General features: G+C 31.5%; 7 protein-coding genes across 20 annotated transcripts; 3 read left to right on the top strand and 4 right to left on the bottom strand.

Moving 5' to 3' along the window:
• Window positions 1-19: 19 nt before the first annotated feature.
• On the top strand, window positions 20-5,270 carry LOC116432152 (beta-1,3-galactosyltransferase 1). The gene is made up of 5 exons (XM_031988582.2): window positions 20-398; window positions 962-1,202; window positions 1,661-1,926; window positions 2,002-2,276; window positions 2,352-5,270. Exons 2-5 carry the CDS (start codon window positions 962-964, stop codon window positions 2,773-2,775), a joined length of 1,206 nt encoding a protein of 401 aa, XP_031844442.1. The 5' UTR covers window positions 20-398; the 3' UTR covers window positions 2,776-5,270.
• Pex5 (peroxisomal biogenesis factor 5) lies at window positions 1,004-10,324 on the top strand. Of its 10 annotated transcripts, none has more exons than XM_031988577.2 (8): window positions 1,004-1,145; window positions 7,975-8,345; window positions 8,429-8,723; window positions 8,807-9,344; window positions 9,415-9,583; window positions 9,664-9,821; window positions 9,896-10,063; window positions 10,175-10,324. In XM_031988577.2, exons 2-8 carry the CDS (start codon window positions 7,998-8,000, stop codon window positions 10,212-10,214), a joined length of 1,716 nt encoding a protein of 571 aa, XP_031844437.1. In that variant the 5' UTR covers window positions 1,004-1,145; window positions 7,975-7,997; the 3' UTR covers window positions 10,215-10,324. The 10 variants fall into 10 exon arrangements, with proteins under 10 accessions (XP_031844437.1, XP_031844436.1, XP_031844432.1 ...); XM_031988576.2 differs by lacking the exon at window positions 1,004-1,145 and adding an exon at window positions 6,926-7,072; XM_031988572.2 differs by lacking the exon at window positions 1,004-1,145 and adding an exon at window positions 6,953-7,099.
• On the bottom strand, window positions 5,389-7,597 carry LOC116432151 (uncharacterized). Of its 3 annotated transcripts, none has more exons than XM_031988581.2 (3): window positions 7,451-7,597; window positions 6,740-6,834; window positions 5,389-6,655 (listed from the first exon to the last, which is right to left on the bottom strand). In XM_031988581.2, the coding sequence occupies exons 2-3, from the start codon at window positions 6,786-6,788 to the stop codon at window positions 5,418-5,420; spliced, it is 1,287 nt and encodes a 428-aa protein (XP_031844441.2). In that variant the 5' UTR covers window positions 6,789-6,834; window positions 7,451-7,597; the 3' UTR covers window positions 5,389-5,417. The 3 variants fall into 3 exon arrangements, with proteins under 3 accessions (XP_031844441.2, XP_031844440.2, XP_031844438.2); XM_031988580.2 differs by lacking the exon at window positions 7,451-7,597 and adding an exon at window positions 7,295-7,441; XM_031988578.2 differs by lacking the exon at window positions 7,451-7,597 and adding an exon at window positions 6,908-7,057.
• A 409-nt stretch (window positions 10,325-10,733) lies between the features above and the next one.
• LOC116432148 (BLOC-2 complex member HPS3) lies at window positions 10,734-16,136 on the bottom strand. Of its 2 annotated transcripts, XM_031988566.2 has the most exons (4): window positions 16,026-16,116; window positions 12,232-15,457; window positions 12,027-12,141; window positions 10,734-11,951 (listed from the first exon to the last, which is right to left on the bottom strand). In XM_031988566.2, exons 2-4 carry the CDS (start codon window positions 15,445-15,447, stop codon window positions 11,770-11,772), a joined length of 3,513 nt encoding a protein of 1,170 aa, XP_031844426.1. In that variant the 5' UTR covers window positions 15,448-15,457; window positions 16,026-16,116; the 3' UTR covers window positions 10,734-11,769. The 2 variants fall into 2 exon arrangements, with proteins under 2 accessions (XP_031844426.1, XP_076224886.1); XM_076368771.1 differs by having other exon boundaries at window positions 12,232-16,136.
• A 151-nt stretch (window positions 16,137-16,287) lies between these two features.
• borr (borealin-related) lies at window positions 16,288-17,762 on the bottom strand. The gene is made up of 2 exons (XM_031988583.2): window positions 17,666-17,762; window positions 16,288-17,542 (listed from the first exon to the last, which is right to left on the bottom strand). The coding sequence occupies exon 2, from the start codon at window positions 17,533-17,535 to the stop codon at window positions 16,660-16,662; it is 876 nt and encodes a 291-aa protein (XP_031844443.1). The 5' UTR covers window positions 17,536-17,542; window positions 17,666-17,762; the 3' UTR covers window positions 16,288-16,659.
• A 473-nt stretch (window positions 17,763-18,235) lies between these two features.
• On the top strand, window positions 18,236-18,964 carry LOC116432123 (touch insensitive larva B). Its single transcript, XM_031988504.2, has 2 exons — window positions 18,236-18,353; window positions 18,483-18,964. Exons 1-2 carry the CDS (start codon window positions 18,236-18,238, stop codon window positions 18,962-18,964), a joined length of 600 nt encoding a protein of 199 aa, XP_031844364.1.
• LOC116432122 (cyclin-L1) lies at window positions 18,958-20,996 on the bottom strand. Of its 2 annotated transcripts, XM_031988503.2 has the most exons (5): window positions 20,798-20,977; window positions 20,632-20,720; window positions 20,343-20,527; window positions 19,636-20,220; window positions 18,958-19,557 (listed from the first exon to the last, which is right to left on the bottom strand). In XM_031988503.2, the coding sequence occupies exons 1-5, from the start codon at window positions 20,820-20,822 to the stop codon at window positions 19,311-19,313; spliced, it is 1,131 nt and encodes a 376-aa protein (XP_031844363.1). In that variant the 5' UTR covers window positions 20,823-20,977; the 3' UTR covers window positions 18,958-19,310. The 2 variants fall into 2 exon arrangements, with proteins under 2 accessions (XP_031844363.1, XP_031844362.1); XM_031988502.2 differs by having other exon boundaries at window positions 20,632-20,996.
• Between the last annotated feature and the right edge of the window lie 374 nt (window positions 20,997-21,370).

Here is a 21,370-nt window from a genome sequence, read left to right as displayed (position 1 = left end):
CTTGTGATCACACCAACAATATAATTGATTTACATCGATTCTTAAGTTTGCCACTCCACCTCGTAGAAGACATAGTAAAACGTGCGCTTTTTTTACACGATCGGTATTTTAGACCTCGCACACGAAGTCCCGCGAGGTGTCAAATCTATCCTATTTCTCATTGGTAGTAACAATGAGGGAATAGCGCAGTTACAGTGCCAGTAACACTGGTGACTGTAGGAGTCGATGCGAGGCATTGAACTGTATTGGAACAGAACCCTTTATTTTTATTAACTTGTCGACTACAAAAATGTATTAACAAAATCACATGATATCTTTTTACGAATCGTAAGTTCAAACTTACGAGAGTAGTAAATGGAGTGCTGCCAAATGCAGCGTAACGCAATCACATCTCAAAGGTAAGATTGTTTACTATATATCTCGTTTAGTAGTTGGATTATATTGTTTGTTTTGAATTTTTACTATGCGTTACATTATTTATTGCAAGAAAAAGCGAGTTTTCAATTTCGGAGATATTAAATAATACTCCTGCATATAATCAGCACTGTTAACAGTATTGAACACACAGTGTTAAACATCTATATTTGAATTAAATATTTTCATAATTTTTTAATAAATATAGTATTATCGTAGTAATTTTAACTATTTATAAATACAACAAGAATATTCAAGATTCTTTATGTATGCTATAACAGTATTTTCGTTTCTTCATTATTCTCTATAATTCTCCATACTTAAATCTGTAATTATACTTTGATTTACTGCACTCTTAATTTTGAAACCAAGACATTAATGATTTGATAACATTATGTGAGATGTTTGTCGACCTTTTGAATGTCAATATTGACTTTAATAAACATTAACTCAAAGGAAAATCTTATTTAATAGTAATAAGTCATATTACATTTAGTTGTATATTTTATAATCTTAATATTGAACAATATATGTTGTTTATTCTTAGATGGATAGATTGCGGCTGTTGCCATTGGAATTACCATCAGCCACCAATATAAATAGTAATGGAACAGTTAAAGGAAAAATATCATTTGTTCAACGATTAGCAGTAGGATTTGTTATTTTGGCTACACTAGGTTTATTATATGTACCAGCATATCATTCTGCCCAAAGCTCTTTCTCAGGCTTAGGTGAGACTCCGTCCCCTGCAAAGTCTATTGGTGATACGCATTTGGTAGCATCCCTGGGTATGCATTCACTAACAGTGCTTGGAATCCTGTTGTAATTATAAACTAATCAGTCTTAATCATTGATTTTGTTTTTATTCTCTATTTTCTAATTATCAATTATTAATTAATATAGATTAATAGATATAGTTTACGAATAAGAACAATTAGAAGTATAAAGAATTTATAAACAAATGTCATCATCATAGAAATAAACACAGATTCTCTGTGTTATTTCAAAGTTCATAGGCATTTAGTAGAAGACAAACATAAATTAAATTAGTAAAATTATTGGTAGCATAAATTATTTGGCATTTCTTCTTTTACGTATTTATTGTAGTGCGCTTGAATATTGCTAAAGTTGAATGGGCAATTCTTTCTTCTAGCATGTATAAAAGCAAAAGCTATGAAAAAAGAACTTATGAATTTATCTATACACAAAAAAAGAAGCACATGTGTTTAAACACATTCATTTACAGCACAGTTGCCCGGATGGACTTATAATACTTCCAGAGATCTGTGTACATACATTCATCCAGAGAATACAACATCAATTTTGAATCCTATTGGTATTTGTTCTCCACCACCATATCTACTAATAGTTATTTGTTCTGCTGTTGGAAATCTCAAAGCTAGAACAGCTATAAGGAATACATGGGCTAATAAAAGTGCTTTAGATAATGTATATAATTCAACAGTAAAAGTGACATTTCTCCTGGGACAAAGTGACAATGACACGCTTAATGTATGTACCAGTATCTAAAGAGAGTTCATGAATTAAAGTTGTAAACATGAATTTGACAGCTGTACTGTTTTACAGAATATAATAGCAGAAGAAAGTCAACAATATAATGATATTATTCAAGAAAAATTTTATGATACATATAATAACTTAACATTAAAGTCTGTTATGATGCTGAAATGGATAACATCCAATTGTAAAGAAGCTAAATATCTAATGAAAACTGATGATGACATGTTTGTAAATATTCTTATGTTAATGAAAACATTACAATCCAGATCCCAATCTACTAATACACTATTAGGATCTCTTATTTGCAATGCGAAACCTATTCTAGATCCACATAACAAATGGTAAGTAACAGGGGATTAGTATACTTGTATGTAATGAAATCTGTTATTAAAATTCACATTAATATATTTCACTAGGTACACACCAAAGTATATGTATTCAGAAAAAATATATCCTAATTATTTATCAGGTACAGGATATGTAATGAGTCTAGACGTTGCATTTAAATTATATCGAGCAGCATTAACAATGCCATTACTTCATTTAGAAGATGTTTACATCACAGGTCTTTGTGCGAAACGTGCCAAAGTCCGGCCTGTAAATCATCTCGGTTTCAGTTATGTACCAAGGAAATTGGATCCTTGTATGTTAAAAAATGTTATCACAGCACACAAAGTAAATGCATCTAATATGTATGTAATTTGGAACAAATTACATGATACAAATCTACCTTGCATTACTCATACCCATACTGATAAAAAATCAATTACATTGAGCAGAAATGGTAGAAATGTTGGATATTATATAGTAAAACGAAGAGCTACGAACAAATGTGTTTGAAGTAACTAGTATTGGGTTGTAACATAAATACGTTCGGATATATTCAACATTTTCTTTTGCATTATGACTTTTGATAAATCAGTGAAATAACATTAGCACTGCTAGATATAAATTGATCAGAATTGGCTTCTTGTCCATTACAATTATACATGTTTGTAATAAGTCATAATTACATTTTTATAATTAAGACATATTCATACTTACACCCGAACTTATTTATGTTATCATCTAATATTTTTAAATATTGGACTTGTTATTTATTGTTAATTTAATGTTCGTTAAAACAACATCACTAAACTAACATTTTAATGAACACAAAGATCTGAAGTAGACCAATGGATATTATCTCAGAGTAATTCAAGATTTACATAAGTATTATTAATAGATCTGAAAACACTTTTAAATATTGAACTAAAAACTGTGCTTCCTTTAGATTTCTTTTAACAACACTACAATCTCTGGTGTATATTTCTACTGCAAGAAAGATTTGTATTTGACGTTTAATGATAATTAATGAAGGTTTTATACACTATTTTTCCATTTGAATAGCAGTAGTTTTTAAGGAAACGCTGTCAATTAGATTTCTTGTATAAACAGTTAAATTCTTTGCCTAAATGTATAAAAGTTTGATGATTAAGTATCAAGCATTTATACAGCTTCCATTAAAGAAATTTGAAATTACACGAGAATCAAAGAACATATAATTCATTAATATAGTTCATAAATACGTCGATTGATTATATACAAATAATATAGCCAATTATAAGAAATTTATAGTAAAACATACGGAAGAGCGATGATAATTTAACATATTGAATCTCGTACCGTAGATTGCCAAACGGTTTCCTCAATCTTATCATGCTTCCTTTAGAATCTCATTAAAAGACTTACATATTGTACTATGTGTTGATATTATGTACATGTCGTGATGTTTGAATAATTGTATTTTGTTTAAAATTTTTCCTATATTTTTATAAAATATGAACAACTTCTATTGGGCAATATATTTACATTCCTTATTATAATGAAATACTTATGACATTTGCTATATACATGACAGTGTAATATATAATTGAAAATACATATTTCATGTGCTATAAGTGTAGTATATTGCACTTATGACTTCTGTGAAAAGATATTTCATTGAAATAGATATTTCTTTTATACGCATTCTCGAAGAATTGTATATATTTTGCTAACTGTACTTCATGTTAATAGCTCTTGATAAATTTATTCTATAAACAAATAGTTTATTTTCTTTAAAATTTGAATGCTCATAATGCCACGTATGAAATAATATAAATATTTTTCCATTTATATGGATACCACAATTGTTTCGAAGACGATATTATTTTTTAATTTAACGATGCTCCTTATTGATAACATTACGCAAATATTAAAAGTAATATCATCCATCCAATTCTTCAATGAATGTGTCCCCTATACCATATAATTGATGAGAGTGCGCTATGGATACATATTTAAGTATCACTAAATATACAATTAGCATTTAAAATTTCGATTTATGGAATCCAACATATACGATAATTACATTTAATTATAATTAATATAGTATATATTACATTTTTCAAGAATCTATTGGGACACATTAAATAAGACTAGCATAATGATAACAGTAATCGCATTTTAAACATTTGGGTAATTACATTTATTATTATCTGATTGATAACGAAATCCAAAATAAGTTACACTTCTCGATTTGATCCTACCGAAAAAAATATACATCTAGGATGTCAATATTGAAATCAATTATTAGCTCAAATATGTAAAACAAATTCACTGTCTACTATTTATTAAGCTTTTCGAGTGAGACTCGTTCACTAGCGTAAACGAAACTAAGATTACTAATGACTCTACGGAGTATCCTAGTGGCCTTAGAAAATTTGTTTTATTTTGTACAAATATATTGCTCATAAAAATAAACTTTGTAATCTCTTAGTATGGTATAAAATTTGGTGCTATACAGTAGTTAAATTATATGTTTACTGTATGTACTTATATAAAGGTCATCACCTCTGTGTTTCCAAACAAATTTTATCTTTTTTAGCAAGAAACGTTATTTATCTTTGACATCGAATATTAATTAAAAAAATTCTCGCGTTTAATTTTTTTAAGGCGAACTATATGTCAGTATATACAGTATAGCTAATTACAAAAATAAAAAAATTATATTAATTGTAGGAATTCATATAAATGTACAACCGATTTGTTACGTACATCTATCAAACTATCAAATATTTACGTGTCCAATAATGAATTATGTAATACTGAGAGACAAAAATATACTAAAAAATTGGAAAACGTGATTCTTTTATATTAAAAAGGTAGACCTAATATTTACAATTTTCATAAGAATCTAATAGTGTGTACATCTTCTGTGTACAACTGTTTTTTAATTATACTGTACATATTTTTTAATAAATTTAAATATAATACAAAATATTGCCAAAGATTTATATTATTAACTTTGTTTTTTATTTAGGAATTCCTACTACTTTGTTGAGTATGAGGAAAAACTAATAAAAAAAGTATTATAAAATATTGATTTGTATATTGAGATAATAAATATGCTAAATACATTAGGCATAATAATTGTATTATACAAATTTTTATTTTAAAAATTATTTTACACTTTGTTTCTTCTTTTTACCCCTTTTTTGCTTTTTACTTCTTTTTTGCATTGTTTCTGTTTTATCTATCGCAATATTGATTCCTACCATTGTTTCTATTACTGTATCTAATTTCTTTTTATTACTAATTTTTTCAGAAGTATCTTCAGTATTCAAATAAACAGCTTCTAAACCATCCATTATATTCTGAATTTTTCTTTTTTCTTTTGCACGAAATTTTGCCTTCTTTTTCCTTGATATTTTGTGATTTAATGTATCTGCCTCGGTTTTTAAATCTGTATTTAAAGATTCTGGACAACTAAATGAATCTATGTCTTCACTGGGATTTATCGAAGTGTCTGTGGAAGAAATCTCTCTATATATTGTAGAATCTAACATATTAATATGTTCCTTCTCAATTTGGTGAAGTACTCCACGCTTATTATTCTTTTTATTCTTCTGATGTTTTTTTTTCTTTTCCTTTATACTTTTTTTCAGACATAGAAAACTCTCTTTTCTTACTTTCCTTTTCTTCCGTTTTGATTGTGAGTTTTGTATACTCTCATCATTAAAAGTGTTTTCTTTACATGTATTATCGGTATCGCTTATATTACATAAAGTACTTAACTGACGTGTTAAATCATTTAGTCGTTTTTTACTCCTTTTTAAACTTCTAGAACTCTTTGGAATATTTTTTTCTTCAGAAGGAAGATTAATAGGTAAAGTATCCTCATCTGAATCACATATATCTTTCTCAGACTTACTACTATTTTTCTGTAAGAAATTTTTTTCCTGTTCTTCAATTCTTTTTAATTTACCATTTAATTTTAGTCCATGTCTGGCACCCTTGTGAGCAGTTCTACCACCACATATTTTAAATAACTCATCATCTGTCAAAGATACGTGTTTAATATCCAGTTTTGTTTCTTCTTCTTGTTTAATAATGTTTGCACTATCTTCTTGCACTGAGTTGCCATTGAAAAGTGTGGAAGTTTTAAGAAAATTTCCGTAGCTAAAACTTTTTTTGGTTAAATGCTTTTTAAATGATTCATTTTCATTTTCATTTGAAACAGATATGGATACACCATGCAATTGTGGCTGAACTATAATGTTGTTAGCTGCATTATTAAAACTAGTTGCCCACCACTCATTCCAATCTTCATCTTTATGCCCTACTCCAGCTAAATCAAACTTAAGTTTTGGTTTTATTGCATCTGTGATACCACTTTCATTTTTACCTAGACCTTTCCCTGTTTTAAGACAAGAGTATGAACAATTATTAAAATTACAGAATAATTTCTAAGAAAACATGATAAATTACTCCAAAATTATACCTTCAGTCCAACCATATTTTAAAAGCTGCGCTTTCGCAAAATCAGTCATCTTAAAATATTTGTGTATAGAATTGAAAATTTCCTCATAAAATCATCTAAATCAAAAGAAAGAAATGTGCATGTTTCTTCATAACACTGGGATTGAAGAATCTAGTAAATCAAAACTACTTTGTTTTCCGAGTGAGCCACGAGTTTCCTCTCACATTGATCACAGGATGGCGTTGCGATAGATTTGCACGTGGAATGTTTTCCAATAACTTTGTCCAATTATAATATTTAAGGGATACTTTCCGATTTTATTAATATTTTCTTATATATTTTGGATACAATAAAGTAAACTATCATTTTCCCTTATAAAGTGTATGCTATTTAAAATTATATTATTTATGGCGTCAAGATTCTCATCTTTATCAAATACTCGAAGAGACAAAATGCAGATATAATACTCATAAAATTTTTAATTAGTTATATAATTATTCAACAAATGAAAGGTTTTTAACCATCATCGAAAGAAAATATTAACAGTTGCGAATTTACAATTGCAATTGCATATACCATTTACTAACACGACCACAATGTATAGCCACTTTAGAAAAAGATATTCGACACTGCGACACTCAACAACTCATTGATTTGACGTTCATGCGCTAATTGTTCATGCATAATGTCTTTATGATATGCATCTTATTAGTATCAAACATTAACACGTACATTTGCTATGATAATTCCATCCACCCCACCATTATACAGCAGAATTTATTTGATAGATATTACCAACATTGCCTGATGTCGGGGCAATGAACAATCTTGTTCAACAAAGTGTTTAACAAAAAGTTACGTTTTTAGTGTAACATCTACGGTATTTTACAAATATTACATTACATTTTTAACAAGAAAAGGTTTGTGCACTTTGCTCTTTCACGTGCACGCGACATTTGTCGTCATTTTCTTACAGATCGAGTTGAATTCAATCTTATACATACAATTTTCGCAATAATCGTTTTATATTTTTACTACGTTCTACTTTAGTGCGTAATCTCAATAAAAAAATACGTACAGTAAGATCACTTAATAAAATTTCATTACTTGGTTGTGTGTTCTGTTGTGTGTTATTAGATATGATAATTTCAAACTTCAAAGTGTGAAGGTTCATAATTACAAATATATGTGTAAGTTTTAGGGACTACTGTGAACTATATTATCAAAGTTAATAAAGTGTATTTACTTTGATTTAGGTGAATAATAATACCAAGTGAAAATGGCATTTCGTGAATTAGTTGAGGGTGACTGTGGTGGACCTAGTTCTTTAATCCACCTCACATCACATTTTGTACACGATCATGGATTCAAAGAAGAAGGAATACATCCTCCGTTTGGACATATAGAGCCGTATCAGCCTATAGATTCAGATCAGTTAGTTAAACAATTTTTAGAAGAAAATGCTTCGTGTCCTCAGACATTTAGAATGGATAATTTATTACAAGAAATGAGAGAAATTGATCACAATATTCATCCACCTATAGCAGCTCCAGGAGTAGCTCAAGAATTAACTGGCTTAGATACAGCTTGGGCAAATCAATACCTTCAATCTGGACGTCATTTTAGTGTAATTATTCTATTTATTATCCTACGGATCTCCATGGCATTAGCATTAGAATGCCACGGAATAAATGTTTACATTTTTCATAGGAAAACCATACTGATGATATCTGGCATCCCAACATACAACAGCATTCAAATGTTGTGACTCAACAAACGCATGAATTAGGATTAGGACCGAAATGGGCTGAAGAATACATAGAGCATAGCATAGATGCAATACAAACTGATATTAATGAGAAAAATACGACTGAGACAATAGAAAATGATCATGGTAAAGTTGCATATTCCAAATTTATGAAATTTATGAAACAAGAAGGAGAAGAAGAATTGGCGGTCGCTGGTAATTGGATAGATGAATTTGAAAAAGACAATGCATCTTCAGGTCAGTCATGAACTTCATTTAATTCTCTGCTTTTAACATTGTCATTTATAAGACAATTTTTTGACTAAAAGTTTGTATTTTAGAAGTAGACAGTACTGATCCTGCATTTTTACGACTTCAAAATGAATGGGAGAAAATATCTTCTCAAGAAGTATCCACTAAACATCCATGGTTATCAGAGTATGAGACATATTATGATCCATTCAAAGAATATGAATTTCACGAAGAAAATCCTATGAAGGATGTACCCAATCCATTAGAAGAAGGAAAGAAAAGATTAGAAGCTGGAGATTTACCAAGTGCTATTCTTTGTTTTGAGGCAGCAGTAAAACAAAATGAAAATGATCCAGAAGCTTGGTTACTTCTTGGTAAAACTCAAGCTGAAAATGAACAAGATCCATTAGCAATTCCAGCTTTGAAACGTTGTTTGACCATTGACCCTATGAATGGTGCTGCTCTTATGGCCCTTGCAGTTTCATACACAAACGAATCTTATCAGAATCAAGCATGTTTAACTTTAAAAGAATGGTTATTAAAGAATGAGAAATACAAACATCTTACAACAAAAAAGTCTAACGTAGAAAATGATTCAAGATACAATGTATCATCCATTTTGTTTGAGTAAGAATCCAATCTACTTAATAACATGCAATATATGCAATTACAATAACATTATGCTTTTTTCTTCTAGTGATGTACACGAGGACGTAAAAAATTTATATATTCAAGCAGCACGAATAAATCCCCGGAATGAAATAGATGCTGACGTTCAATGCGGACTAGGAGTACTTTTTAATTTATCTAACGAATATGATAAAGCCTGCGATTGTTTCCAGGCAGCGTTACAAGTACGCCCTGATGTATGTACAAAATTCGAATTTCTTATATACCATTTAATTTATCTTACTTTGTTATATTTAAAATTTCGTATTTTGTCAAGGATTCCAGATTATGGAATAGATTAGGTGCAACTTTAGCTAATGGTCAAAAATCAGAAGAAGCTATAAACGCATACCATTGTGCCTTGAAGTTATCTCCCGGATTTATTAGAGCACGCTACAATCTGGGAATTTCTTGTATCAAGCTTGGCGCATATAAGTAAATAGGATTTGTTTCCACATATTCGAATATTTTATTCTTGAATAAGTACAACATTCTTTGTTATCTTGTAGAGAAGCTGGTGAACATCTTTTAACTGCTTTAAATCAACAAGCAGCTGGTCGTGGAACGCAGGGTGAAAACTTTTCACCGAAAGCGATGTCGAATACTATTTGGTCAACATTAAGACTTGTTCTTTCATTGATGTATAAATACCATCTAATCGATGCCATAGAAAGCAGGTACAATTTAAACAGTTGCAATAAAATTTTTAATGTTAATGTTAATGTTAATGTTAATGTTAATGTTAATGTTAATGTTAAATGTGTAACGAGTGCCTCTTTTTATTTTAGAGATCTAGCGAGGTTGAATAAGGAGTTCGAGATTGTATGAAGATATGCAAACTTGTTGATGCTACTTGTTGAAAGAGTATAAACCGTTTTTAGTTTTTATGGTAACAAATAAAATGCTTAAAAACTATTTTTCAATAGTTCAGAAATGTGTATATAAACATCGATTAGACTCATGATTTCGATATTTCACTGCTACAAGAGTGGGTAATTTAACAATATTATATATCCGATTACGATACTTTATATTTTTAGACGTTGTTTTGATTCAATATTTCTAACAGGTATACAACTTCTATTATTTCCTTTTATATAAATCGAAAATGGATTATAAATTATATGTACATAAAATTGTTATGGAATCAATAAAAATGAATTAATCCCTGAGTAAAATAATTAACCTTAGGACCTTAAAGATATACAAATTAATCTCCATTTTCCTTTAAATTAAATTAATATCATTATCGAAGTGTAATTATATAGTAAAGAAGTATTATGATATGAGTTACAGATATATTATTTCTATCATAATTTATAAATATCATAGATCATTTCTAACAGAATTATATTATATATGTAACAAAGAGAAGTTAGTCCTAAAGGCACATTAAAGTTACATATCTCGTAACGTTCAGAGATTGATGAAAATACTACATCATACGATTAACGAATTCAGTAAAAATTAACCATCTTAGCATTATTAGATTTTCTAAACGCACGTCACCTCACCCTTAGTAGTTAAAATATAAACAATTTTCAATTCAATATTGAAAACATTTAAATATATCTAATTATTGTTACAGAATTTTTTACTTCATCATGTAAAGCAATTTATGGAATAGATGTGTAACACTATTAACTGTTCTGAGATTTATATGTTTGACTAGTTTGACAGCTATATGAACTTTCTATAATTAATTTTATTTTGATATTGGCTAAGGGAAAGATAACATACGCCTAGAGTCAATATAATATATCTATATAGAACATCTCAACAATTGGTTATAATATGAATTAATTTTATCTGTAGTATTTGTCTTCGTTTTTGACATAATTTTTGATAAAACTTCGTCCATAAAAATTTTGTGCATAGCTATAATTACTGTAAAAACATTGGAACACAAGTTATGTGCATTTTTTAAAATATCATGTAAATGACTAGATAGTAATGATGGTTGCGAAATTGTGCAGTAGACAATAATTGTTTGCAAATTTACCACCAAAATATCTAAACAATATAGAAGTGAGACTAATATTTCAAAAATTGTTAGCGAAATAGAAAAACGAACGGACATAAATGTATACAGAATAGACAATGCAACAACTATATAAAATAGCAAGTAACTTTTGGTAAGCGATAAATTGCGAGTTAATAGGAGTTCGCAAATGTCGTATCACATGAGGAATTATTAATTATTGTTCATAACAAATTTGACTAAGTATACTCTGTTCTGAATATATCTCTCCTATGATTTGCATACAACACGGCTCGTTGTTGTATTCGCGATATATTTATATATGTATATTTTTATGGATAAAATGAATTGGACCTACACTATCGTCGTAAGACGATACAATTATTTAGTTAAGACTGTTGCTCATAATTTTAACGTTGACAAAAGTTGTTGTCCGGTTTCCATCATTAAAGATTTAACGTGTTCCGCGTGCATAATTTGAGTGCACATTTCGGTACATTTTTGGAATGCAATCATGTCGTCTTTTGGAACAACACGATGTAAACCATCTAATGACAATGTATGCGGTAGATAATTTAGAATTTCTGAAATGTGAACGAATACATTAAACATAACGAATACACATTAATTAAGGAAATCAACACTTCCGAGTAATTTACCTTTCATAATTTGCGTGTACAAACAATGCAACTCCTGTCGCATGTTTGACACAGAAATTTTCTTTTGTGTTAATTCGATTAAATACTTCCATTCAGATTCATTAGTATAAACATCCTAAAATTTCAGAATCACATCAAATTTCATGATAAAAATAATGGAATACATTGATAACGGAGACAATGAACTAAAGAGTACAAAATGTACCTTTGCGTATTGTACAACAGCTTGAGGACAATTTTCCATCAAAATGGTAGTTACTTCCTCTCTATCCTGAATGCACAGGGTCTTTAAAGATAAGCTGCCTTCGACTTCTTGCGTGTCAAGGAATTGTCTCACTTCGTGCAAGCATTCATTCGGTACAAAATCGCAAGACAGCAACAACTGTAGCTTGAATAATTCCGCGGGTATAGCTTTTTCCGAGTCAGTCTTATCAATGTTCGCTAAATCTTTCAAGTTGTTCGTGTTTAACATCTTTTGATAATCTTTCGCGTAAGGTGGCATTCTATCTAAGTAATCGGGTCTAAACTTCGAAAATATGAAATTAGTATAGTTTTCGTCTAGGCTCTCTTTATTCTCTAGTTTGTACACCTTGGTCTGAGACAGTTTGCCCAGGTACGAGCGTACCAGTAACTTAAATGCCTCGACCAAAGCAAAATCCGTGCGTATTTGATTTTTATTTATAACAGACGAGTCTGCGATTAATTTTGTACTAAAGTAGTTGTGCAGATACTTTTCGAGGAAAAGTTGCAACGCCATCGCTGCATTGTGCCCGTCCCGACCTACCCTCGATGGTAGATACTCCAAAAATACTTGTATTATTTGGTGCAGGGACAAAATTCCATCGTCTTCGATTATTTGTATCAGGATTTCAGCGAACGTTGTATTCTTTTGACACATCAACATGCCAGCGAAATCGGAGAACGTTGGAATCATCGGGCTTCTCTTTCTCATGGCAGTCATATCGAACAATAAGTCCCAATGTTCGATGATCACTCTTTTAATGCATTGTGCTGAGACTGGTTCAAGTATTTTTTCAGCTTGTTCCTGTTTCTCTGCTTGAATGTATAAAACTGCCAATGCCAGCTTAACTAGTTCATCAGTTTCGTATAATAATAAAAGATGTATCAATTTTTCAGTAGTGTATTCACGCAAAACGGGACTACCGAAAATTAGTTTCAGTAGATCGTTTTTCTTCAGTTTGCAGATCATTTCTACGATATTAAATCCTTGGAACAAGGCATCGGCCTCCGAACCACTCTTCAGCGTTAGAAGTATCTCTGTTAGGAAAGTAACAAGACCTGGTGCATCTTTACACGACTTTCTGGATAATACTTCCGCGGGTTTTAGTCCCGACATCTTATAATACGGTATGCAAAGATCCCAATCCGATTCGTACTCCGATCGAATATAATAATCAGCGAGAAGTGCACATGACTGATTGTACAGATTTTTCAGTTTCGAACCATTTTTATTCGACGTGTCGTCAATGTCATCGTTTTCCACAGAATTACACACAGTGTCTTTCGCTAAACGTATCAAAGCATGGGCTTCACCAAGCAAATGTCTATAGGTGCTAGGACTGGACGATTTATGACTTCTCGCTGCATTCAAAATGTCGTAATATAAATTCTCCAGTTTGGGTAAGATTAAGGAGTACAGTGTCCATGAATTATCCGCTTTCGCTAACAGAATTAGATAGCTTTTGCTGTGCAGTAGTTGTTGTATCCCCAAAAATGGTCGCAAGCCGATTAAGCAAATGGGTTCGGCAACACTGGGACATGTAACTTTAAAATTATCCAGGTTGCTAGACATTTTCGCGACGTGATGAGACAAACGTAAGGTATACGATTCTAGACCTGCTTCGGTTAGTGCGTGTAGAGCTGTGTGCTCTAAAGCTACATGATTAACAGGGGCGGTAAATGGATAAGTTGTCATGCAAGTTGCATCCGTTGGATTGGAACAGGTGGCAGAAAAGTGATAAAGGTAACCTTCTTGCAATGTGCATAAGAAACAACTTACACCCTGCAAATACCTGTACTTATCTGACCTGAGAATTGATTTTTTCAGACAAGAACTGTTGCATTCTTTTCTCATGTACAACGGTTTCAGCAATAAACAGCTGAATAGTTCAGAGTTTCCATCAAGTTTGGAATTATTGTTAGGTGCTACAATTTTAAGAGACAATAAGTTTTTTATTGTATAATTCTCTGACCAACCTAAATCAGGAGAATTTGTTTTAATTATGACTCTTACATCTGATGGATTTAATACAAAAGGGCTTAAAGTATGCCCAGGTCCTGCTCTTTCTAAACTTATTGATGGAAAATTGATGGTCAGTGTTTGTGAACTCCCATCAATAACATCCTGGCTGATCAATCTTTGTAATTCATCTTTTTCATTGTGTATTAAGCGATCCAAATCTATAATACCTTTATTATTGTTACATTTAATTGCATTAAAATCTCCTGTTTCTAGTTTATACCATATGCTTGTTTTGGAGTTCTTACGTTTTTTATTTTTAGATCTTATATCATTGGTTTCTGATGTAACAAAATGAAGATCTTGAGTAGAATTTCTGTGTCTTGAATTGGTTACTTGTGATACTGTGTTATCATCTTGATTTCCCATGCTACTGCTATATTCCACAAGGGATGAATCAGTAGATATAGATGTCTTATCAATAGATGAAGAATTTGTAGAAGTTAGAGAGCTCAATTGGTCAATATCTTCATACATTGAATTAGTCAGTCTAAAAACGCATAAATTTGATTTATCCATGACTGAAATGAAATCTTCTACAATCTCCATGTGCGTAGGACAGAATGAAAATCCCAAAGACCATGGTCTTGACTCAAAGTCTATGAATTTCATTTTAGATACTTGCTGTGTTTCAATTTTAAACTCATGAATAATAGCACTATTTCCAGAAGCTACTAAAAGATTTCCAGTGCTTTGGCAACAGGCAATTAATGTGGGCTGTACACTCAATGGTAGCTCTATCATCTCTAAACTATTGAGTGGCCTATTTAAGCTAGGCGTTACACGTCCTGCTATTCTAGCACGCATAGGTTGACTTTGATCTTTTACTATAGCCCAATTGACATAAATTCTAACAAAATTATTAGCAGCTTTCCCAATCTGATTATTAATTGTCGTATCTCTAGCATATTTTGATTCTAATGTGACCACATAATCACCCTTAGCACAATGTATCATTTGACTGATCATGTCAACTGTTGGGAACACAGTGTGTAATTTAATATCAGACACAGTCAATTCCCATACCTCAACACAATGTGTTGAAAGTGCTAAGAGGAGCATTTCACGTCCAGATGCATTTGCTATGCAGCTTGCAGTTGATTCCTCAATTTGAGTGATGTTTTGTCCCAAGAAATTATGCACCGTAATTACACGCACCATGATGTTGCTTCTACTTGAACAGATTTACAAGCATACCTTGTAATACGCTTAGAAGCAAATCAATATATATTAAAATATGTTGACCACTTATATGACCAAATTGTAACCACAATATTACTTTAGAAATTGTTATTTATTTCTTTCATGACACCTGTACCTCTTAATACAGGTTGCAATCAAATCATATTTTAAAGTATGCGTTGCACAATTCGTTGGAGGTTATCTCACATTCCGTTACATGTAATCATTCATATAAAAATTATTTAAATACAGATGTTAAAAGCAGTGAATTCGTTGTCTTCTTGGAACCTTTCAATGTTAGCGAGGTATAGAGTTAAGTATGAAGAAAAAGAAAATGAATATCACTTTATACTTTTTCAAGTGATACAATATTTGACTCAATTTAAAACCATGTTAATGAACCCAATACCGAGTACTTTGACATTCTAATAATTTTTCAAACATTTATAATACTTGTTATATAGCGATTAATAATGAAACTGATGAAATATAGTAGTACAATGAGAAAAGCGCATCAAGCACTACTCGGAAGGAAACGATATTACGATACTGCGTACATAATTTTATACACTATTATTATTTAAAGCACTATTAATATCATAAAGTAGAAGAAAGCAAATACGCTTGGTTCATTTGACAGATTCACTTCTACGCGCATGTGCATTAAAATATAAATGTGTAACCTACGCGCCCTTAATTTTCACCGTTTGTCGATGCGATAAATTTTATTTAATAAATTTAAATATGCATGTGACAAAAATTAATCAATAAAGTTTTCAAATACTTTTTTAGTAAATTCTTTTTTCCTTTATGCATTGTCTGTTAAAATCGCTAATTAACGGAAATTCGTTGTATGCACAACTTTTGGGAAATTTAATTTTTATTATAATATTATAAACCATCATACATCTATTATAATGATCTTAACTATATAATACACAAATTCTGCTTCAAACAGTTAATTCTGGAAACATTTCTTTACACAAGTATCTTAGTGACTCAGCTTTATATTAATATACAACACATTTGTAATTATTATATGTAAAAGGTAATAGAAAAGGTTGCTCAAATATCAAAGGCACTTATTATTCTACTTATGCTAAAAAAAACATTCAAACAGACCAATTTTAAATTATTTTGTCCATTGGTACTCATAACATTCACACGTACAATATATTCTAAGAAAATTTATCATTTTGTTGAAATAACTTTTTCAATGTGACTTTTTAAAGTTTCCAACTGCCGCATGGTTTCTGTATCCAATGCTGGAATGGTGGACATACGTAGTAATCCATCTTTAGGCAATAAAGATATTACGTTGCCATTGCTTAAAGGCACATTAACATTAGCAAAGTTTTCTTGTACAATTGAAGTGACCAATAAGGGGCTGCCTTGCATACTAAGAACCATTTCCCCTTGCCGTGGACGTCTTAATATATTTAATGGAGTATTTGGTTTAACTTTTGGAGTCACAAGACCAAATTCATTATTGTCTGGCCTTAATAATGCAGGAGTTTTAAATTTATCAGCTTTCATAGATTCCTTACCACGTTCCTTTCTAGTCTTCTTTACAGTTTCTTGATTAACTACGCTAAGATTTATCTTTCTGTTTCGAGAAGTGCTACGTGTTCTTCTGAAGTTTCTTGAGGATTCGACATCTTTTATAGTTTTAGAAGCACGACTAGATCTCGTAACTCCTTCCGTCACGTATCCATCGTCGGATGCAGTAGTAATTCTCTTTGTAGTTTTCTTTTCTGTTGCTACCTTTGAGGGCGGTTGTAATGAACAATCGTCGACAGATGACGAAACTTCAGTGCAATTCTCCTTTTGATCGTCCGCTTCGTAGCTAAGTATTTCGCCAAGAGTCATTTGCCGTATCTCCGCCGGAATCCGAGACACAGTAACGTCAATAAATGTTTCGAAACTTCTTATCGTCATTTTCGAATCTGCCTCCATTTTTAAGATCTGTAACTGAGCTCGTCTCTTAAAATCTCTTACTAATAAATCACATTCTTCCTCGGCTTGTTGATTCTGTTTCGACTTCCGAGCACCTTTCGTTCGTGGCATTTTTTGTCTTGCGTCAAAGAATAAATTCGTTAAGATCTTTTACTATTTTTTGGTATCGTGCACGTCTATTAGACGCAAAGACAGCTCCCAAAATAGTCTAAGTATTAAATACTTTACTGGAAAGACTTACATTAAAACAATATTTTCAATTCCGTGTACGACGGTTTACCGTTGCCGCCGTTAACAACTTAAAGTTTTATGTCAGTGATCACATGAACCTAAGAATGGTAACGACGTTGAAAAATACATAGGTAACTATAACTTCAAGGAAACACTCTAACGGCAGTTTCTGAAACTAGTCTTGAAGTGTTCAGGAAAGCGTACAAAGAGTCTCTATAATTTGAATTGCAAAAGGAATAACCGCGGTAAATTTATCAGATTGTGTCGCACGGAATACTTCCAAAATTACATTAAATAATTAGTCAAATTTAAAATTATTGTGAACGAAAACGTAAAGTATTTCTTTAAATTATTATTTCTAATTAGCAATTATTGGATAAGTGACTATCTATATTGGTTCGGAAAAATTACGGTGATGATAATTCTAAGCGAAACCGAAAGTATTTCGATTATATTAATGAAAATTAATCATAAATCTAATTGATTACGTTGAATGTACCAACAGCATTAGTAGTTTAGTCATTACTTTTAATTTAGATTGATAATATCGTGAAATAGAAATTATACTTTTCAATTTGTCATGGATACCAGTATTCCGTACGAAGATTTAATTGCTTGTTACAAACGAACCGAACGACAAGAGATGATGATAGCTGCGCCATTGGACTTATCATTTAAAAAAGCAACTACAATGAGAGGTATGTTATTATGTTATATAATCCTCCCATTCAACTAATCAAAATGTAATATTAGCAATATTAGAAAGGAATGATTTGTTCTTTGGGAACTGAAAAGATTTAGTAAAAATTATTCTTTTATTCCAAGAGAATTGGCAGACAAACGACCACAAGCAGCACGAACAGGTAAAATTCCGTTACGAACGCCTACAGATCGTTTTGTAACATGTTCGTTCTGGTTAAGCCATAATTTATTAACTTCAATGGACGGATTTGAAAATCTTGCGTATAAACTTCTTGATGATCCTGCACACCTCAGCTGGCTTGATCTTTCCTTTAACGAAATAAAGAAAATCGGCGATGACATTACAAAATTCCCAAATTTAAAAATTGTTTATTTACACGGAAACGATATATCGAATATCAACGATGTTGTAAAGCTCAAAACCTTGCAAAATCTTCGATCTTTAACATTGCACGGAAACCCCATTGAAAATCTTCAATACTACAGAGGATATATTGTTCATATCCTACCGCAATTGTCAGCACTCGACTTTTCGGCTATACTTTCTGCTGAGAAGAAGAGAGCACCACCAGCTGGATTTTATAAAGTGATATACGGTACTACATGAATATAAAACTTTATTTTCAAATTGCATTTGTATTAAATACACGCCCTTTTAAGTATTGTTATTTGTAATATTTCTCTGAGAGTGGTACCGGTTTTTTCTTTCTTTCTTTACAAGGTACTTTGAGTGGACACTCTTACAAATGATTTGTTTTAATTCCTATAATTATCATTTTTAAATTAACTCAAGATATGTACCATACAATGGAAATTAATGACCCTATTTAAGTTCTCTGTTAATTAACGGAGGTAAAAAAGGCCTCATATTATATTACAAAGTGGATACAACTGCTAATGGGATCGCAGTGCCTTTGTTGTGATCTGAAACATTTTTTTATACATCGAATGGTTCAATGTCGTCTATGTTTACTGCGATGTTTACTTGATTTTTCGGTATCTCTATCTCGTGATCGACTGCGAGATCTATATCGGCTACGTGAGGATTTGTGGCTACCGGATCGCCTGCGTTGCGCTTTTTTTGGTTTACGAGATCGTCCATGACTATGACTGCGGGATCTGCTTCGGCTATGTTTCTTTCTTTTGGAATGCTTTGTTCCTTCACCCCTTGATGGCGAAGTACTTGGAGACTTCGAACGTCTAGATAAAAAGAATCAGGACATGTTAGAATACAAAGCGGTCACACTTTAAGGAATATATTATTTATTATTATTATACCTAGGAGATTTTGTTCTTTCGGGCGCTGCGTGTGTACCACTGCGGCTAATGAAACCACCCCAGGCATTATGATGTTTTGGCAGCGGTGGACTTGGTGTGTGACTATCGACATCCCCTCCCCTGGCTTTGGTTCTAGCTTCTTCGTATTGACGACGAAGCTCTTCAACACGTTTTTCTAACTGTTCTGGTTTAACGCGAGGTCGATAATAAAGTCGTAATATACGACGACATACATCTCTAATGGCAGACTCGTTTACTTTAAAAAGGGAAAACCAAGCAGGTGATGTAGGTAATGGAAGTTGAAGTTGCCTGGCCCCCAAGTAGACACACGCACAAGCTACTGTTTCCGGTTGATGTCTTAAAAATACATCAGACCTCAACGAATCATTCATATAATTCCAACATTGTTGCATTAGAGCCTTATTTTTCTCATAACCTAATACTTGTAAATACATAACAATGATTTTATGAGGATGCTTCACATGAACACAAAAACCTAGTTCCTTTAAAACCCTTCTTTCTGATTTAATTACTTGATTCTTCAATGCCACGTAATTCTGATCTAATATCACTGGTTGTATCGGTCTGAAAGAAATTAAAAAAAAAATACATATATGTTTGTACATAGTCACAAAAATAAATATGCATATATAGTCACATATATAAATGATTTACAGACTATATTGAAAGTAACGAGTCATATTTACTTTTGACTGGAAACTTGCTTTATGTGATTAAAAACATTAATGACATCCCTGATACGCCTAGGTGCTTCTTCAATTTTACTAGCCAAACAAATACAACCCATTGCAGTTGTTTCCATATTATGTCTGACTAACGATTTACTGTAATAAAATCGTTGAAATATTACTTGTCCTGTAGCCATTGCAACCTGTCCAAACCAATTAAAGAAACAATAATTACAGTAGGATTTAGAGGTTAGAGAGGTTATAACGTTTACAAACATTTTGTTTACTTTTAGAAAAAATTATTAACCTGCGGTAATTTCAGTAGGATACCGGCTATTTGTATTAGCTCGCATCCTAGTATTCGTAAGTCAGTTTCGGTCTCTGCATCCAATCCATCTAAATGTGACGGCGTCGAGTTAAGCTTCTCATCGGGTAGAAGACAATTTTGTAATGTTAATACAATTTTTCCATACGGTTTCGCGTTTCCTGTAGTTGCATTTTTCGCAGGAGCGACAGAATTTTCTTTCATACTACTCATTTTTCCATTTACAATACAAAGAAAAGCAAAACTGTTTGTCGTTCAAACACTATTCACACACCAAGTTAACCTTTCATCTTTCCCATTACCAAACCTCCGATTTTAAACCATGAACTTATGCGTTTGGTCATACAAGTGTCATTCACGTGCTATTCAATTTTCTACAAATGGCGCTGCAGTCAATTTTTCTATAGCAGTTGGCCTTCCTGGATCTACTAGTATAATTAATATAAAATTTTTCATGATACGAGTAATATATTTAGGAAAGGATATTAATTTTTTTATATTTTTTAATATAATCTATTCAATAATTTATTTGATTTCTGTTAGTCGTCATTTCTTGATTTTTATATTTTCCCTATAGTGGCAACACTGCTTCGGAAGAATGATCAGCTAGTAGTTTGCAGAACGCGGTAGCGCGGACGTAACGGTTGCCTAAAATTTTTGAATTCTAAAGCATGTAACTTATTTTGTGTTGATTGGATGAAAATGTAGCAGGAAATGATAC

This window comes from Nomia melanderi, chromosome 1 (genome assembly GCF_051020985.1).
Source record: "Nomia melanderi isolate GNS246 chromosome 1, iyNomMela1, whole genome shotgun sequence".
Classification (NCBI taxonomy): Eukaryota; Metazoa; Arthropoda; class Insecta; order Hymenoptera; family Halictidae; genus Nomia; species Nomia melanderi.
Note: the sequence above shows the minus strand (reverse complement) of the source record. Positions and strands in the feature narration are given on the sequence as shown.

Excerpts from the sequence above, each read along its gene's own strand:
- LOC116432148 (XM_076368771.1), bottom strand. The coding sequence starts at position 15,447 with ATGGTGCGTGTAATTACGGTGCATAATTTCTTGGGACAAAACATCACT. Across the intron at positions 12,142-12,231 it reads CTGTTGTACAATACGCAAAG|GATGTTTATACTAATGAATC; the intron begins GTACATTTTGTA and ends CTGAAATTTTAG. Across the intron at positions 11,952-12,026 it reads GTACACGCAAATTATGAAAG|AAATTCTAAATTATCTACCG; the intron begins GTAAATTACTCG and ends TTCACATTTCAG.
- LOC116432122 (XM_031988502.2), bottom strand. The coding sequence starts at position 20,862 with ATGAGTAGTATGAAAGAAAATTCTGTCGCTCCTGCGAAAAATGCAACT. Across the intron at positions 20,528-20,631 it reads TCCTACTGAAATTACCGCAG|GTTGCAATGGCTACAGGACA; the intron begins GTTAATAATTTT and ends TGGTTTGGACAG. Across the intron at positions 20,221-20,342 it reads AAGCAAGTTTCCAGTCAAAA|ACCGATACAACCAGTGATAT; the intron begins GTAAATATGACT and ends AATTTCTTTCAG.
- LOC116432152 (XM_031988582.2), top strand. The coding sequence starts at position 962 with ATGGATAGATTGCGGCTGTTGCCATTGGAATTACCATCAGCCACCAAT. Across the intron at positions 1,203-1,660 it reads GCATTTGGTAGCATCCCTGG|CACAGTTGCCCGGATGGACT; the intron begins GTATGCATTCAC and ends ATTCATTTACAG. Across the intron at positions 2,277-2,351 it reads CTAGATCCACATAACAAATG|GTACACACCAAAGTATATGT; the intron begins GTAAGTAACAGG and ends ATATTTCACTAG.
- borr (XM_031988583.2), bottom strand. The coding sequence starts at position 17,535 with ATGCCACGAACGAAAGGTGCTCGGAAGTCGAAACAGAATCAACAAGCC.
- Pex5 (XM_031988577.2), top strand. The coding sequence starts at position 7,998 with ATGGCATTTCGTGAATTAGTTGAGGGTGACTGTGGTGGACCTAGTTCT. Across the intron at positions 8,346-8,428 it reads AATCTGGACGTCATTTTAGT|GAAAACCATACTGATGATAT; the intron begins GTAATTATTCTA and ends CATTTTTCATAG. Across the intron at positions 9,584-9,663 it reads CGTTACAAGTACGCCCTGAT|GATTCCAGATTATGGAATAG; the intron begins GTATGTACAAAA and ends TATTTTGTCAAG.
- LOC116432151 (XM_031988581.2), bottom strand. The coding sequence starts at position 6,788 with ATGACTGATTTTGCGAAAGCGCAGCTTTTAAAATATGGTTGGACTGAA. Across the intron at positions 6,656-6,739 it reads AAAATATGGTTGGACTGAAG|GGAAAGGTCTAGGTAAAAAT; the intron begins GTATAATTTTGG and ends GTCTTAAAACAG.
- LOC116432123 (XM_031988504.2), top strand. The coding sequence starts at position 18,236 with ATGGATACCAGTATTCCGTACGAAGATTTAATTGCTTGTTACAAACGA. Across the intron at positions 18,354-18,482 it reads AAAAGCAACTACAATGAGAG|AATTGGCAGACAAACGACCA; the intron begins GTATGTTATTAT and ends TTATTCCAAGAG.